Source organism: Sminthopsis crassicaudata, chromosome 4 (assembly GCF_048593235.1).
Source record: "Sminthopsis crassicaudata isolate SCR6 chromosome 4, ASM4859323v1, whole genome shotgun sequence".
In the NCBI taxonomy this organism is placed as follows: Eukaryota; Metazoa; Chordata; class Mammalia; order Dasyuromorphia; family Dasyuridae; genus Sminthopsis; species Sminthopsis crassicaudata.
The window spans coordinates 464,713,979-464,727,823 of NC_133620.1; the positions used below are offsets into that span (position 1 = coordinate 464,713,979).

General features: G+C 48.9%; 1 protein-coding gene across 3 annotated transcripts; it reads left to right on the plus strand.

Moving 5' to 3' along the window:
- The first annotated feature begins 1,692 nt into the window (after positions 1-1,692).
- Positions 1,693-11,076, plus strand: RHBDD2 (rhomboid domain containing 2). 3 transcript variants are annotated; one of them, XM_074264112.1, is made up of 5 exons: positions 1,701-1,938; positions 2,367-2,497; positions 3,105-3,512; positions 8,856-9,006; positions 10,349-11,076. In XM_074264112.1, exons 3-5 carry the CDS (start codon positions 3,350-3,352, stop codon positions 10,704-10,706), a joined length of 672 nt encoding a protein of 223 aa, XP_074120213.1. In that variant the 5' UTR covers positions 1,701-1,938; positions 2,367-2,497; positions 3,105-3,349; the 3' UTR covers positions 10,707-11,076. The 3 variants fall into 3 exon arrangements, with proteins under 3 accessions (XP_074120212.1, XP_074120213.1, XP_074120214.1); XM_074264111.1 differs by lacking the exon at positions 2,367-2,497 and having other exon boundaries at positions 1,693-1,938; positions 10,599-11,076; XM_074264113.1 differs by lacking the exon at positions 2,367-2,497 and having other exon boundaries at positions 1,707-1,938.
- Positions 11,077-13,845: the final 2,769 nt, after the last annotated feature.

Sequence of the window (13,845 nt, forward strand, 5' to 3'; positions counted from 1 at the left end):
CTTGTATGAACTTAAAAGCATTTTTGGTGTGAAAACTGTGCGTTGATGTAATTGATTTTCTCTAATTCTATGTAAAAACACGATTCTGAGAAGGGGATCTATCATGGGCTTCAGCAAACATTGAAAAAAATGGACCCCCCCCCCCAGGACTCCATGACACAGAAAACTCGGGCGTTTCTGCTCTAGCTGCGCTCTCATTCCCAGCCCCGGGCCGATGTGGAGTGACCCCACGCGGCCTGGGCCTGAGTGGGAGGGGCAGGCAATGTCACCAACCCACAAAGCTGCCTGGTGGTTACATGTAAATAGCTCTCTTACATGTATCATTCGTGGTCTCTGAGGGTAACAGTGGGATTAAAGGGGCGGAGCGTCAGAGGAACAGATTCAATTTGACTTAGAAAAAATGCTCATGGATAGAGATACAGTAGTAATGGCGGCGGGGGCAGCAGAAGCAGCAGTTTGCAGTAGTGATACCATTGATCTGATGCTTTGAAGTTTGCGGATCCCTTTATATCTTAATCAAGCTTTTTTTGTTTTTTTTTATTAATTTTATAATTATAACATTTTTGACAGTTCATATGCATGGGTAATTTTTACAACATTATCCCTTGCACTCCCCTCTGTTCCTAATTTCCCCTCCTTCCCTCCTCCCCCTCCCCTAGATGGCAGGCATTCCCATACATGTTAAATGTATATCCTAGGTACAATCTCTGTGTGCAGAACCGAATTTTGTTGTTGTTGTTGTACCAGAAGAATTGGATTCGGAAGGTAAAAATAACCTGGGGAAAAAAACAAAAATGCAAACAGGTTTATACTTATTTCCCAGCGCCCCTTCTCTGGGTGCAGCCGATTCTGTCCATCATGGATGAATTGCATCTGAGTTAGCTCTTGTCTATGTCGAAGGTTCCACTCCATCAGAAGCCATCCTCATACTGTGTGTCATTTAATAGCATTTTTAAGCGCTTGTGTGCCCCTCGTGGAGTTAAGTACTGGGGATACAAAAAGAGGAAAAAGCTGTTCTTTTCCCCGCATTCTCCACTTTTCTAAATTAGCTTATTTCTGTTAAAGGTGACGTCATCCTCCTGGTGTTCCTGATCTTGCCGTTATTCTGGATTTCTCATCCTCACCCCAGTATCCAATCACTGCCTCTATAACGGCCCTCTCTTCAGAGGAGGGAGCGCTCCTCAAACACTTTCCCCCCCCCCAAAGAGGACAGATACCCGCCCTCCAAGCGGGATTGGTTCTGATTTATTGGACCAAGGACGCGGGAGAAGAAAATGAGCTTTGAGAAAATCACTGCTTGCGAGGCCGGCTCCGTGTCTGCCGCCAGAGGGCGCCGCTCGTGCTGGGAGGGACTCGTAACCCGCTCCAAGGCGGGTGTCTCTCTCAGACTTCTCTTGAATCTGGGCCACAAAACCTGCTCCCCCGCCCCCACCTCTTCGCGCAGAAACTAGCTCTCTTAGCCAACAGCAGCTGCGCTTCACGTCCAGCCCCCAGCCCAGCCCTGCGCATGGGCACCAGGCTACGCTGTCCGGGCGGCTCGCAAAAGCTGTCCGTGCGCAGGCGCCCCAGCCTGCTTAGCGCGTCGTTCCGGCTGCTAGGGGGCGGGGCTTCAGGGTAGCTTCCCCGCTCCGGTTGCCGGGGCAACGGGCCCGGCTGCCCGGAAGCAGATTAAAGGACTTGGAGCCGAAGGCGGAAGTGGTCGCGGCGCGAGCTGGGGGAGAATGGCGGCGGGGGCGGCGGCGGCGGGGGCGGCTGCCGGGGGAGGCCGGTGCCCCGAGGTACCGTCCGCCTCCTTCCTCACGGCGCTACTGTCCCTGCTCGTGTCCGCGCCCCGACTCCTGCTGCCGCCCCCGCCGCCGCCGCCCGGGGAACCGGAGGTGCCGCTGCCCCCCTCGGGTTTAGCCCTGCGGCCTGCGGCCTTGCGGCGAGACTGGGAAGGTGAGAGAGCTGTCGCCCCTGGCCGGGCTCCGGTCCCCGGGAGGACCCGTGACCCCCCTCCCCCTTCCCGCACCCCGCCCTACCTCCCAGCTCCGCCCCTCCCCCCTCCGCCGCCGCACATCCTTGCCCCGCCTCCCGGACCCCACCCGCCACTGCCTCACCCCTCCTCCATCCCACCATAGGACACCCGCGCATCCTCGCGACCATGCCCCTCCCCCATCCCACCCCTTGCACGTCTTCGCCCCGAAACCCCTTGGTCTTTGTCCTTCTCCCATTGGTTTTAACCCCTTCTTTGGCCCTTGCCGCCCCCCGCCCACCCTGTCATTCATTTCATTCATTCCCGCTGCATCCCGCCCCTCCCCCCCTCCTCTTCCCTCCTCCCACCCTCGTGTCCGCGTCCCTCCAATCCCGCGCGCCTGTCTCCCCAGGAAGCCCACCTCATCCCCGCCTCTCCGGAGGGCTCCACTGCCCCTTCCATTCTCTTGCCCATCCTCTGCTCTGAAAGGACTGACTGAGCAGGAGTCCACCTTCATCCTCCCTTCCTGCCCAGACGCCGGAGGTAGGCGGCACCACCTCGGACAGGTGCCCGGCCCCGGCCTTTCCCCTCCGCTGGGGAGAGGAAGCGGAGCCCGGCTCGAGGACAGTCCCCTGGCCGGGCTTGTTGGAAGGAATAGAAATGTCCAGAACGTAGGGGCTTCTTGGGGGTTTTAAGCTCCTGCTTTGGAGAAGGACGTTCGCTGCCCCTTGTCCTCGCCAGGCCCTCAGCGGCCCAAGGACCGCAGAAAGGTTTCGGGGGGCTCCGCTTTGTCAGCCATGAGTCTTTCTCCAGCCGTGGTTTTCGTGGCCCCTTTTTTTCCTTCCTTAAACGGCTGCTGTATGAGGAGAGGTCCCATGACCTCAGCGGAGGGATTAGGTGCACTCAGTGTCAGGCCCTGGGAGCTGGGGCGGCCTCAGAACCTAAGGGGAAAGAGACGGCCCGCTCTAAGCCTGCTTTGGCTCATTTGAGGTGCTTAGGAAAGAAAGCCTGGCAGGGCCCGGGAGCCTCGCACCGCTCCCACCCTTGGACCGGAACGTCCTCCGGGCCCAGGGACCTGGGTGGGCTGTGACCCGGCTCACCCACTCCCAGACAGCCCCGCCCTTGTCTTCTAAACCCGTGGCCTTCTCAGTTTACAGGCTGATAACCTACATTCTGGTCTATGAGCATCCCCTCTCCTTGCTCTCTGGGCTCGTCATCATCTGGCGCTTCGCTGGCAGCTTTGAGAAGAGCGTGGGCACTGTGCGCCACAGCTTCTTCACCTTGGTCTTCGCTTTCTTTTCTGCCCTTCTCTTCGTCCTGCTGGAAACCCTCTGGGCTCTGGCTGGCTTCGGAGGAGTAGAAGACCCCAGGGGTTTTACTCCAGTGGCCTTTGCCATGCTGGGCGTCAGCTCCATCCGAACTCGAATGAGAAGAACTTTATTCTTTGGGGTCCCCGTTTCGGCCTCAGTGATACCTTGGCTCCTGTTATTTGCCTCCTGGTTTATTCCCCAAACCTCTTTCCTCAGCAACATCTGTGGACTCTTCATTGGCTTTGTTTGTATCCTTATAAAAGGGGGGCTTAGTGAAAAGTGGGCAGTGGAGCCTGAGAGAGGGGGCTGGACTCATTGATTGACACTGGGTGGAAATCCTGTAGCTTCCCCCCTGAAAGATCACAATATAGCCACCTTCCTTCCTGCCTTATGGGGAATTGAAGAAGGGGCTCGTTTTAAGAAGAAAACTGTGAGGCAGATCTGAGGGAGGGCCTTTAGAGGTTTTAAGGAAATTCTTCCCCGTTTCACCCCTTAAATATCAGCTGTTGTTCTAGGCCCTGAAGACTGACAAGAATGAAACGATTCCAATCTCAAGGAAGTTCTGTTCTAATGAGAGACAACACGAGTCCAAAAAGGTAACTACCATCGGTCAGAGGCAGCAGGAAGGGAACCCAGTGAGTAAGGAGGACCTTCCCAGGATAGAGGGCAGCCCGTGCAGAGGTTTAGAGACAGGAGAGAGAACGTGCCTGTGGATGGCAGGAGCCCAGTTGGACTGGACATAGAATGTGTTTGCAATCGGTCTCCAAAAGTCTCTGGAGTCAGAGTGTGATGGGCCTTGAATGCCAAGCAAGAGTTTGCATTTGGCCCTAGAGGCAGCAGGAAGCCAGTGGATCAGTTTCAAACCTATACTCCCAAGATGATCCCTTTGGCAGCTCAGTCAGCTAGCATTTATTAAGTGCCTCTGTGTGCCAGGCATCTGCTGAGCATGGGGTAAAACACATGCTTATAAACCAGGTAAGAATAATAGGGAACTGCTGGAGTTAATCAATTGGAGCTGAGAGGATGTGAGAAGACTTACATGTTGTTACCAAGATGGGATTACCAGTGATGTAGAGGAGGGATCTGAGTGGGAACAGGCTTGAGGCAGGGAGACTGGCCAGCAGATTTAAGATTTAAGAGATTGGGAGCCCTCACCAGGGTGGGGGCAGCCTCTGAGGAGAAAAGGGGGCCTATGTGAGAAAAGTGACAAAGGGAGAAGTGACAGCCCTTGATAACTGAATAGATAATGTGGTCAGTGGGAGAGGGAGCAGCAGAAGACTGCATTTGGGTTCAAGAGCGAGTGTCCAAGAAGGTGCTGGTGATTTCAACAAATAGAGAAGTTAGGGAGAGGGGAGGGTGTGAGGAGAAAAGCTTCAAGTTCAGTTTGGCAGTGTTGAGTTTGAGGTCTACTTTACATTCAGTCTTGGCAGTTAGTGATCTAAAACTAGATGTCAGGAGAGAGAGTAACATCCAGTTGGATCCAGATTTGAGAATTATCAGCATAGAAGTAATCGTTGAATCTATGGGAGATAAGATTGACAAATGAAATAGTATGAGGGAGAAGGAAAAAGAAAGCCCTGGGAATTCTCCAGGTTCATGGGTTGTGACTTAGGAGAGGAGAATCAGGAGGGAGTGGTGCCATGGAAACCCAGAAAGAAAAGAGTGTCAAGAAAAAGGACAACTGACCATGTCAGAGATCATAGAGCAGAGGTGAGGAATATCATTTGGTTTGGCCCTGCCAAGATGAAGTGAAAGCTAGGCACAACGACCATCCACTGCTTGAGTGCTATAAATTGACGATTTTATGTGGCCTGCAAGTGATTAGTAAATATCCAAATGGTTCTTGGCAGAGACAAGCTTCAGAGAAAAGGCCATGGATTTGATTAAAAGATTGTTGGTAACTTTAGGAAGAATAGCGATGAGGAATAGTAGAAAGAGGTTAATGAGATCAGAAGCCAGAGAGTTACAAAGAGAGTGAGAAGAAAGAAAGTGAAGGCACCTATTGTAGATGGCCTTTGCAGAGAATATAGCTGCAAAAAGGAGAGCGATAATGGGGACGGGTGGACCAGATGCAGATTTTTCAAGGCTGGGGAAAATTGAGCATACTTGTAGGCAGGGATGCATCAGCAGACAAGGAGTAGTGGGAGAGAAGACATGATGGAAAGGATAGGAGAAAAGTAGGATAATGCAATTAGATAAAGGAATTTCAAAGCCCGTGAAGATGAATGTGAACATTTATGGTGTGGTTTGCCATCTCTGTCAAGTTGTAGTAGGCTGAAGGAGTGGGTCGTGGGAAATGAGTTCTGATTGACTTGGAAAGTTAGAATATTTGAGGGAGTATTTGAAGTCCCTAGGATGAGGAGTGTAAATTGCAAAGGAAGAGACTTTATTCAGGGAAATTGTTTAGGAAACTGTTCAGATAATCCAAGTGAGAGGTGATGAGTAGCCTAAATTGGGGTGCTGGGAGGGAATTGGAAATAAAAGGACAGATGAGAAAAATTTATAGTTAGATGGATGTGGTTGGAAAGAAGACAATTGAAGATGGCACTGAAATTTCAAATCTGAGGGACTGGAAGGATGGTAGAATAAAGCAGAAATTAGGAAAGTTAAAATGAGTTCTGTTTTGGACATATGGAGTTTTTCACTTCTTCTGGAAAATGCGATTTGAAGGGTTTATTAGGTAGGTGGCTGTGCAGAGCTGGCTGCCTAGATCTGAGAGTCTTTTCTAGGGAGAAGATAATTGAAGCCCTGGGAGCTGATGAAATGACAGAGTAGGTCAAGAGAGAAGAGGAGCCAGGACAAAGCCTTCCTCCATACCTACAAGTAGCTGCCGAGATCCAAATGATGATCCAGAAAAGGAGAAAGAAGAAGTGGCCAGATAGGAAGAACCTAGAGAGCAGATGCTCCAGATCTCAGAGGAGCTTGTCCGAGAGACAGAGGAGAGTCGGCAGAGTAGAAGCCGCACAGGGGGTAGAAAATGCAAAAATAATTTTTAAACAGTTTTAATTCAGTAAACAGTAAGTGCCTAGAATCTAGAAATTCTGAGTAGAAACTATTTCCTTCGATAATGAATGTATTAATATTTGTCATTATAAGTTAATAAGAAATATTTAGCAAGCCTGTTTACTCCATACCATTTTAACAAAATCAAATGCCATAGGATTTTACAGTGGTGCTGAGAAAGAAGGCTTCACACAATTTGTAAAAGCCATAAAATCATTTTTCTTTTACTTGTACTTAGTATTTGATTTCTTTTAAGGGAACATGGGATGTTAAGATAGACGTCTAGCTTTTGAAATCTTGAAGGTCTCACTCAGCTCAAGTCCTATTTTCTCCCACAAATTGGCTCTGTGGCCCTCCACAAAATAACTTCTCAATACCCCAGGCAGTTCTCTAAGACCATAAATTACAGAACCATGACAGACCTGCTTTGATAGAAGGTCTTTGCTAGCTGGGAATTCCCAAAATCGGAAGTGCCAGACTTTTGTCTGCAACTTTCTAGGGGACTTATTTTCCCATTACTCTTTTCCCCCCTCCCCATCAGATCAAAAAGTAATTGGGATATTTAATGAGTTAAAAAATGCAGTCAAAGATGGGGGAGAGGAAACATAAGGCCTGAGAAAAGCACTGGCTTTGGGAGGAAAGAGATCCTTGGTAACCTTTGCTAAAGCAATTTAAACTAAGTAAAAGGTGGGAGTCAAAGCCTCTGAGTGCAAATGAGAGAAAAGCTAGCAAGCAACAAGTATAAATTGCTTTTTCTAAAAATGTGGCTGAGGAGGAAAAGCACTGGCAGACCAAAAGAGGATTTTTGAAGGATGGAGGGAGAAGGGTGTATTTATAGGCTTCAAGGATAGAGGAAGTGATTAGCAAGAGAAAGATTATGGGGACATTTCAGAGAAAATGAGATGGAATCTTTCTATGAACTTGTTTTTTTTTCAAGGCCTTTCCTCACACTGGACTTCTTCAGAGCTTATTGCATAGTCAAGGATAGAGTAGGTCCTTTTCCTAATCAGTCCTTCTTTTAGAGAGGAAAAGTCAAGATCAGGAATAAATGACCTGAACATCATTTGGTAGTTCAGTCAGGTTTCCCTAAGGGCACCTTAATGCCTAAAAGAGAGGAATGGGGGAGATCTGGCCGAGTTGTCCTGCTAAGAGACCTCCTAGAAAGAAAAAAGGAACCAGCAGGACAACTCGGCCAGATCTCCCCCATTCCTCTCTTTTAGGCATTAAGGTGCCCTTAGGGAAACCTGACTGAACTACCAAATGATGTTCGGGTCATTTATTCCTGATCTTGACTTTTCCTCTCTAAAAGAAGGACTGATTAGGAAACAGACCTCTATGGAGGTTGTTCTCCAAGGGTGTTGTGGGAACCCTTTGAGGTCCCCAAATCAGCTCTTTTCATCATCATATTGAGATGCTCAGCCATGAAAGTTGCAGAGAAGTTACCAGCCTGATCTTTATCTGGAAGCACTCCATCTCAGGTCTAGGCCCTGTCTGGAGGATATGGGAGAGAGAAATGGCATTCTGAGAGACAAAACCAGAGAAAGCACATATCTAGCTGTAGATATGGAAAAGAGAATAGCAGATGTGCAACCTCAAGCCTCAGAAATTGTGCAAATTGGGAAGGTCAAGGCAAGTGCCAGGGACTGCGAGCTGTGTCATTTGGCAGGAGGGGCTAAAGGGGAAGGGGAAACAGAGAAGCCTGGAAACCCTTTGGGAAGGCCTATAATGCTGAGCCTTTAGGCTCTATTTCCTAGGTAATTGGAAAGAGCTAATGCATATTAATGAGTAATTAGAATCATTAGAAAGTTTATTCTTCATCAACAAAACATTTTAAAAATACACAGGTGGGAGTTCAGAGGAGCACCTGCCTGGTCAGCATCCAGAGGAGGTTCTGATACATTCTGGAATGGTTCAAGACTGCTTAAAGATAGAAGAGTTTGGAAGCAGCTAGATGGTAAAGGGGATAGAGTGCTGGTCCTGGAGTCAGGAGGACCTGAGTTCAAATCCAGCCTCAGACACTTAACACTTTCTAGCTGTATGATCCTGGGCAAGTCACTTAACCCCCATTGCCTCATCCAGAAAAAAAAATTTTAAAAAGGAAGAGTTTCAAGGCCCTTTGGAAAGCAATGGATACTTTCCTGTTCCACTTTTGCTCCCATAAAAGTGATTCTTTCACCTAACGGCTTCATGGTATGATCTGGTGAGAGGGTATTGGACCCAGATACATTGGTGGGCCATCGTGAGCCACACTGGGCCAGTTACTATTGAGAGGAGACATTGCTTGTGACTCAGGAGTCAGCACTTGGTAAGCCTGTAAGTCAGTATGTTCAAAGGTCTGTAATTGCATTGTGTGCCATGGAGATCCTTGGAACAAACATGATAAGTCTTAAAGGAGCGCCTGAGGCGCCAGGAGATGGTGAGAATCGGGTGACATATGAACTCCTAGGTCTTGCTGACTTCAATCATGGCTTAGCCCTAGGTCTGCTTTTTCAGTAAACTTGAAAACCCCGATCCGTGCGAGTCGTGGGATGGGGAACATTTTAGAGCCTCCACGAGATGCTTCCATTGTTCTTAACCCGTTGCTTCAGATGGTCTTGGTTACTGCTCGTGCCTTGATCTCTCCGAGTCAGTTGCACTGAAACTAGACCACAAGTTCCCCTTCAGTCTGTTGAGGCGGGCCACGGTGCTCAACTATGTTTCAGGATCTTCAGTTGAAAGAAGAGCTATCCAGACCAGGAAGTAAGTACCGGACCTTCCCACGCTTTTCCCAGAGGCACCGCTGCGGTCACGGCTTTCCTGGGAGTGGGAGGTTGTGACCTCTGGCTAGGGGAGTGGAAATGGATGGAGAATACAGGGGCCCAGCTCTAGGATTGGGGTCTTTGGGAAACCTGGGCAAGGATGTCGTAGTCTTGGATGAGTTTCATGAAATTATCCTGGGATGAAAAGGGGGGAATGCAGAAGTGCTTGAGTGTGATCGGAAACAAATGTTGGGGTGACGAAGTAGGAAAAGGCCAGCATGACGTTTGGGAGTGTCAGTCTGCCTCCGAAGCTGCCTCCAGCCCCTACAGCCAGGCTGGGCTGGCTGAGGAGGAGAACCAACAGGAGGCAGGTGAGTTGCTTAGCAATGTGGACACCAAGAAGTGGGGACAAGGTACAAAATGATTTCCCAACTACTTCTTTCCCTGTTTGGATCCTCTCTAGACAAGACTAGAATATGTGGAGACTGTTTCTTCTGTCTCTCCCCAGCAACAACCCTTTTTTCAAATCCTGTCAAAAGAGCCAAGTGGGTGCCCATTATAAGTTCACCATTGTGAGCCACCTGGGGGCGCATAGCCCACTAGTGGAGCCTGGACTCTTGAGGCCCCGGCTGAGGTCGGGACGCCTCATTCCCCCACGGGCTTTGGCAGCTCCTCGAGCCCTTACCTGGCTGTGAGCCATGAGACCATCTCCCTCTAGGGGCTGGGGAGGAGAATAAGAAGGGCAGAGCAGACTTGCCCATTTTACTTCTGGTTCCTAACTCTAGGAATGGCCCTGGAGGGAAGAGACCATAAAAATGGCCAGCTCCATTTTAGGTTTGTAGCTGAATTTTTGTTCCTGCTCTTCCTTTTTCCACCACCGGAAACCCTGGCTGCGCATGAGTAGGTTGAGCCTCCGAATGGCCTCAGGTTCCATTTTCAACCCTCAGAAGGTATTGGGGCTCATCAGCTTAGTCATGGACCTGCTAGTTCCCCCACAGATTCATGGGATCTTGAGGAAGTCATTACCTTCTCTGGGCCTCTCTCCCCTTATGGAGACCACCTGTTGTCTACATTTGGCAATGAGTAGTCACTAAAAATGACTAACTGTATTCAGCAAACCATTATATAGACATAGATATACTTATGTATATCTATGCCTATATATTTACATAAAAAGCCCTTGGGTACTGGCATATATATGTGTGTATGTATATGTGTATGTGTGTATCAAGCCCAAATATATATACTAGTACCAAAGGGTTTTTTCCCCTTTTCTTTTTGGAGCTGTTTGTACTTATCAGTGTCAAATGTAATGACTACTTCTTTCTCTTGGCCCATTTTAGGATTAATCCAGTCCCAGGATCCTACCCTACACAGAATTATCACTCTTACCCCATGCCGACCCTCCAGGTCATTCAGATGCAGCAACATGACAACAGCCAGAGATTGGCATCCTGGCCAAACAATGAACCTAGGAGCCCACCTGCCCCACCTCCCTACCACCCAGCTTCTGGCCAGTTTTATGTGCAGAACCCCTTCGGCTTTGCTCCTGCCTCCTCTAACTTCTACCCCGCTGTCTCCTGCCCTTCCCAGGGGAGCTGCCCGCCACAGCCTCCAGTCTGCCAAGGGCCAGGGCAGCCGACCCTGGGCAACAGCGCAACCCCAGCGCCCACGGAGGGGTCAAGGGTCCAGAGGCAATGACGGACTCTCGAGGAGAGCAGCCTCGACTCACCACGTCTGAGTCCTTGCCCTTTCCACAAGGAGACTTCGTGGGTCAAGCCACCACAGCCACCTGTCCCTTCAGGGCTGAAACTCCTGTGTGGCCACTGGCTGCTTCTCATTAGCTTTCCTCTTTGATGTTTTGTGTAATAGCCCGTGAGTGTGTGTGTGTGTATGTGTGTACTTTGCCCTTCATTCCCCAGATCGCCACACCATGTTCTCCCAACCTCTTCTGGCCTAGAGCTAATGAGCTAGGCCAACATACATTTTATAGTAAAGCATGATCCCTGGGAGTTTGGACCAATGTACTGTGTTAATTATTTTTTATTAAAAATGTAAAGATCCACCACAAGTACTTGACACTTGCTTTGTTTTTTAGTTGAGAAGAGGGCTGGGACACTGAGCTCCGTCCAGTGGGCACAGCCTGCTTTGAAAGCACTCGGAGAGTGGAGGCTGCTGTGGGCGGGACTGGCATCCATACCATTACTGCACCAGTACCAGTAAAGGCCAAAACCCTCAGAAGGCAATGGATGGTTCTTGGTGCTCTCGAGGCTTTGCTAACTGCAGTTTTATCTTCAGGGAAAGACCGAGAATACCAGAGATCCATGTAGGGGACTTTGCTTTGATTAATTCAGACTCGTTTGTCTTATTGACATTTTTCTCTAGAGAGCATTCCTTTCAGCGTTGGGGGGAGAGGTAGAGAGATGAAACTACAAACTAATTGGGCAGTGAAGGCTAATAGCTGAGACCCCTGCCAAAGGAGAAGAGGGGCTTCCATCCCCATCTTGCTGCGGGTTCTGTCCTGTCTACCAAGGACATGTGAAAGAGGGCCTTCTGGGTAGATCTCTGACTCAATCCTGGTTCCTGGTCATCCCTATCTGCGTTCCTTTGTGGGCTGATGGTTGTATTGATAGAGATGACGTGGAAAGTAGCCACCGTGGGGAGAAGAAACCAGTCTCTCTGAATCTGGCTCAGCGTGGAGACTTTCTGGTCTAGTTGTATATGGGGCTACTTCTTCCCAGAAATCTGAGGAAAGACCCGAGTTCTGCCAAAGAATGGCTCTCCAAAAAAGAAATATTAGTGGGGGCTTGTGGGTGCATTAGGGGCCCCTAGAGAAACAGATTGACCCATTCGAAGTGAGGGAAAGCGCCCTATGAAAGAGAGGTTGTCTGACACGGTCCCCTTCTCACCCTTAATACCCCATAACCAAGAGTGATGCCGGTTTAGGGGTTCAGGAAAAGATAGGACTCAGAAACAAGAAAGTACTGTTTGACTCAAGTAAAAACAGTGAATCTTTTTTTCCTTTATTGTATTCTTGCTTTTTAAACCACATCATGTGCCTGTTTGCCCCCAGGAGAACCTTCCCTTGTAACAAATAATTAGAATGAAGCAACTCAACCCTTTGGCCCCTTGTGAAATGTCTGCTCTTTCTCTCTACTGAGGGACGCTTTCCCAGCCAGCACCGGTCCCTGACTTGGATCCCAGTTCTGAAGCTTTTCAGCATTGGTTTCCTTGACATTACTGTGCATGTGACATCGTTCTCCTGGTTTTGCTTGCTTGAAAATCTTCCCAAACTTCTCCAGATTTTTCAGATTTCCTCTGATGCAATATTCTATCACAATCGTACACCAAATTTATTCCGCCTTTGGGCAATCAACCCTTCTTCCTTTTCCTCTCCTTTGTCAGGGCCGGTGCTTACTTAATAAATGAGGGAGGGGAAATAGATGCTGATATATTTCTGTGTGCCTACTATGTGCCAGGCACTATGTCAAGCTATCACCTTTCCTCTGTCTTTGGCTACCTAGAAGTATAAGTTTTCTTATATGGGCCAGTCCACTCTCCCAACAGTGCATGGGTATTCCTGTTTCTCACAGAGCACCCTGTGTTTACCATTTTTGTCTTCAGTTGACCAATGGGAGTTTTCAAAAACTGTTCAGGTAGGAATGACCTTGATCATATTACTAATATACCTTCCCTCCATCTCCCTTCCCAGTCCCCCCAACCCTTCCTATTGCTTCAGAATCACTTGAGAACTGAAGTGTCTGATCTCATTTCTGCTGTTGATTTTTTTTGGAAAATCAGAGTCACAGAAAATGGGAGGAGGGCAGAATGATCCCTTTTCTTCCATTTTTGGAAGTCTGCTACCTTTAAGTTCTGAACGTTCTGACATGTTTGTGTTTGAGACGATGCTTAGCCAGCCCAGTTTGAGGAAGTTCACCGCCCGGACCAATCCTAGTTGTTAAAGGTAGGAGGAGGTTCTGCTCAGCCCGCCCTGATGTCTAGCAGAGTGGATCACACTCCATCCGGCCTGGTTGAAAATAAAATAACCTGTTCTTAATAATACACGTCTGAAAGCGCTGAGCAAATGGGCAAGATGGCCATGAATGCCCTCGACTATGGAGGGCTGCTCCCATCTGGCCCTGGGGCTTTGGGCTACTTTCAAAATGCAGTGCGTTCAGTGACTTGTGGCGGGAGGCTATTGCTGGATTTTTTCTGGCTTTGGCAGCATCTGGGGACTGTGGCCTTTGGACCTTCCTCCTGTCAGACAGGAGCCATCAACTTGTGTCCTTTATATTTCCCCCATTAATAAAGTGCCAAGCCCTGTCTCTGAAGGCCCCCCTCAAACTAGGGGCTCCTGAGAGCAGGACTGTAGAACCTGTGGCTTAAAGAGCAGGTTCTGGAGTAAGGAGAAGTGATCCCTCAGTTCCCTTTCACTATTTCAGATATGCAAAGAATTGCCAGGTCCCTTGTAGGATGTAGGGGGAACATTAGTCCTAAAGGCCAAAATTAGATCTTGGTACAATCCCTGGCACATAGTATGCCCTTAATGTTTGTGGCCTGATCCCTCAGAAAGGCCTCTGATTTTCAGTCTCCTAGGCCTGCTTAGCTTAGCCCTCATGGCCCGTGTCTGACAGCAGAAAGTCGCAGCTTGGTCTGGTCCATCAAGTCTCACCCCCTTATTCCACAGAGTAGGAAACTGAGGCTCAGAAACAAAATTACTTCACCAAGGTCATCCAGTAAATATCAGAGTTACCCCATTGGCGGGCCAGCACACAGGCTATTAAACTCAGCTTTGTTCCACAGCTCTGGCTTGATGGATAGCACATGTGAATGGCAAAGG

Coding starts and splice junctions, on each gene's coding strand:
- RHBDD2 (XM_074264113.1), top strand. CDS start 1,722: ATGGCGGCGGGGGCGGCGGCGGCGGGGGCGGCTGCCGGGGGAGGCCGG. Junction 1,939..3,104: donor CTTGCGGCGAGACTGGGAAG/GTGAGAGAGCTG, acceptor TGGCCTTCTCAG/TTTACAGGCTGATAACCTAC. Junction 9,007..10,348: donor AGAGCTATCCAGACCAGGAA/GTAAGTACCGGA, acceptor GGCCCATTTTAG/GATTAATCCAGTCCCAGGAT.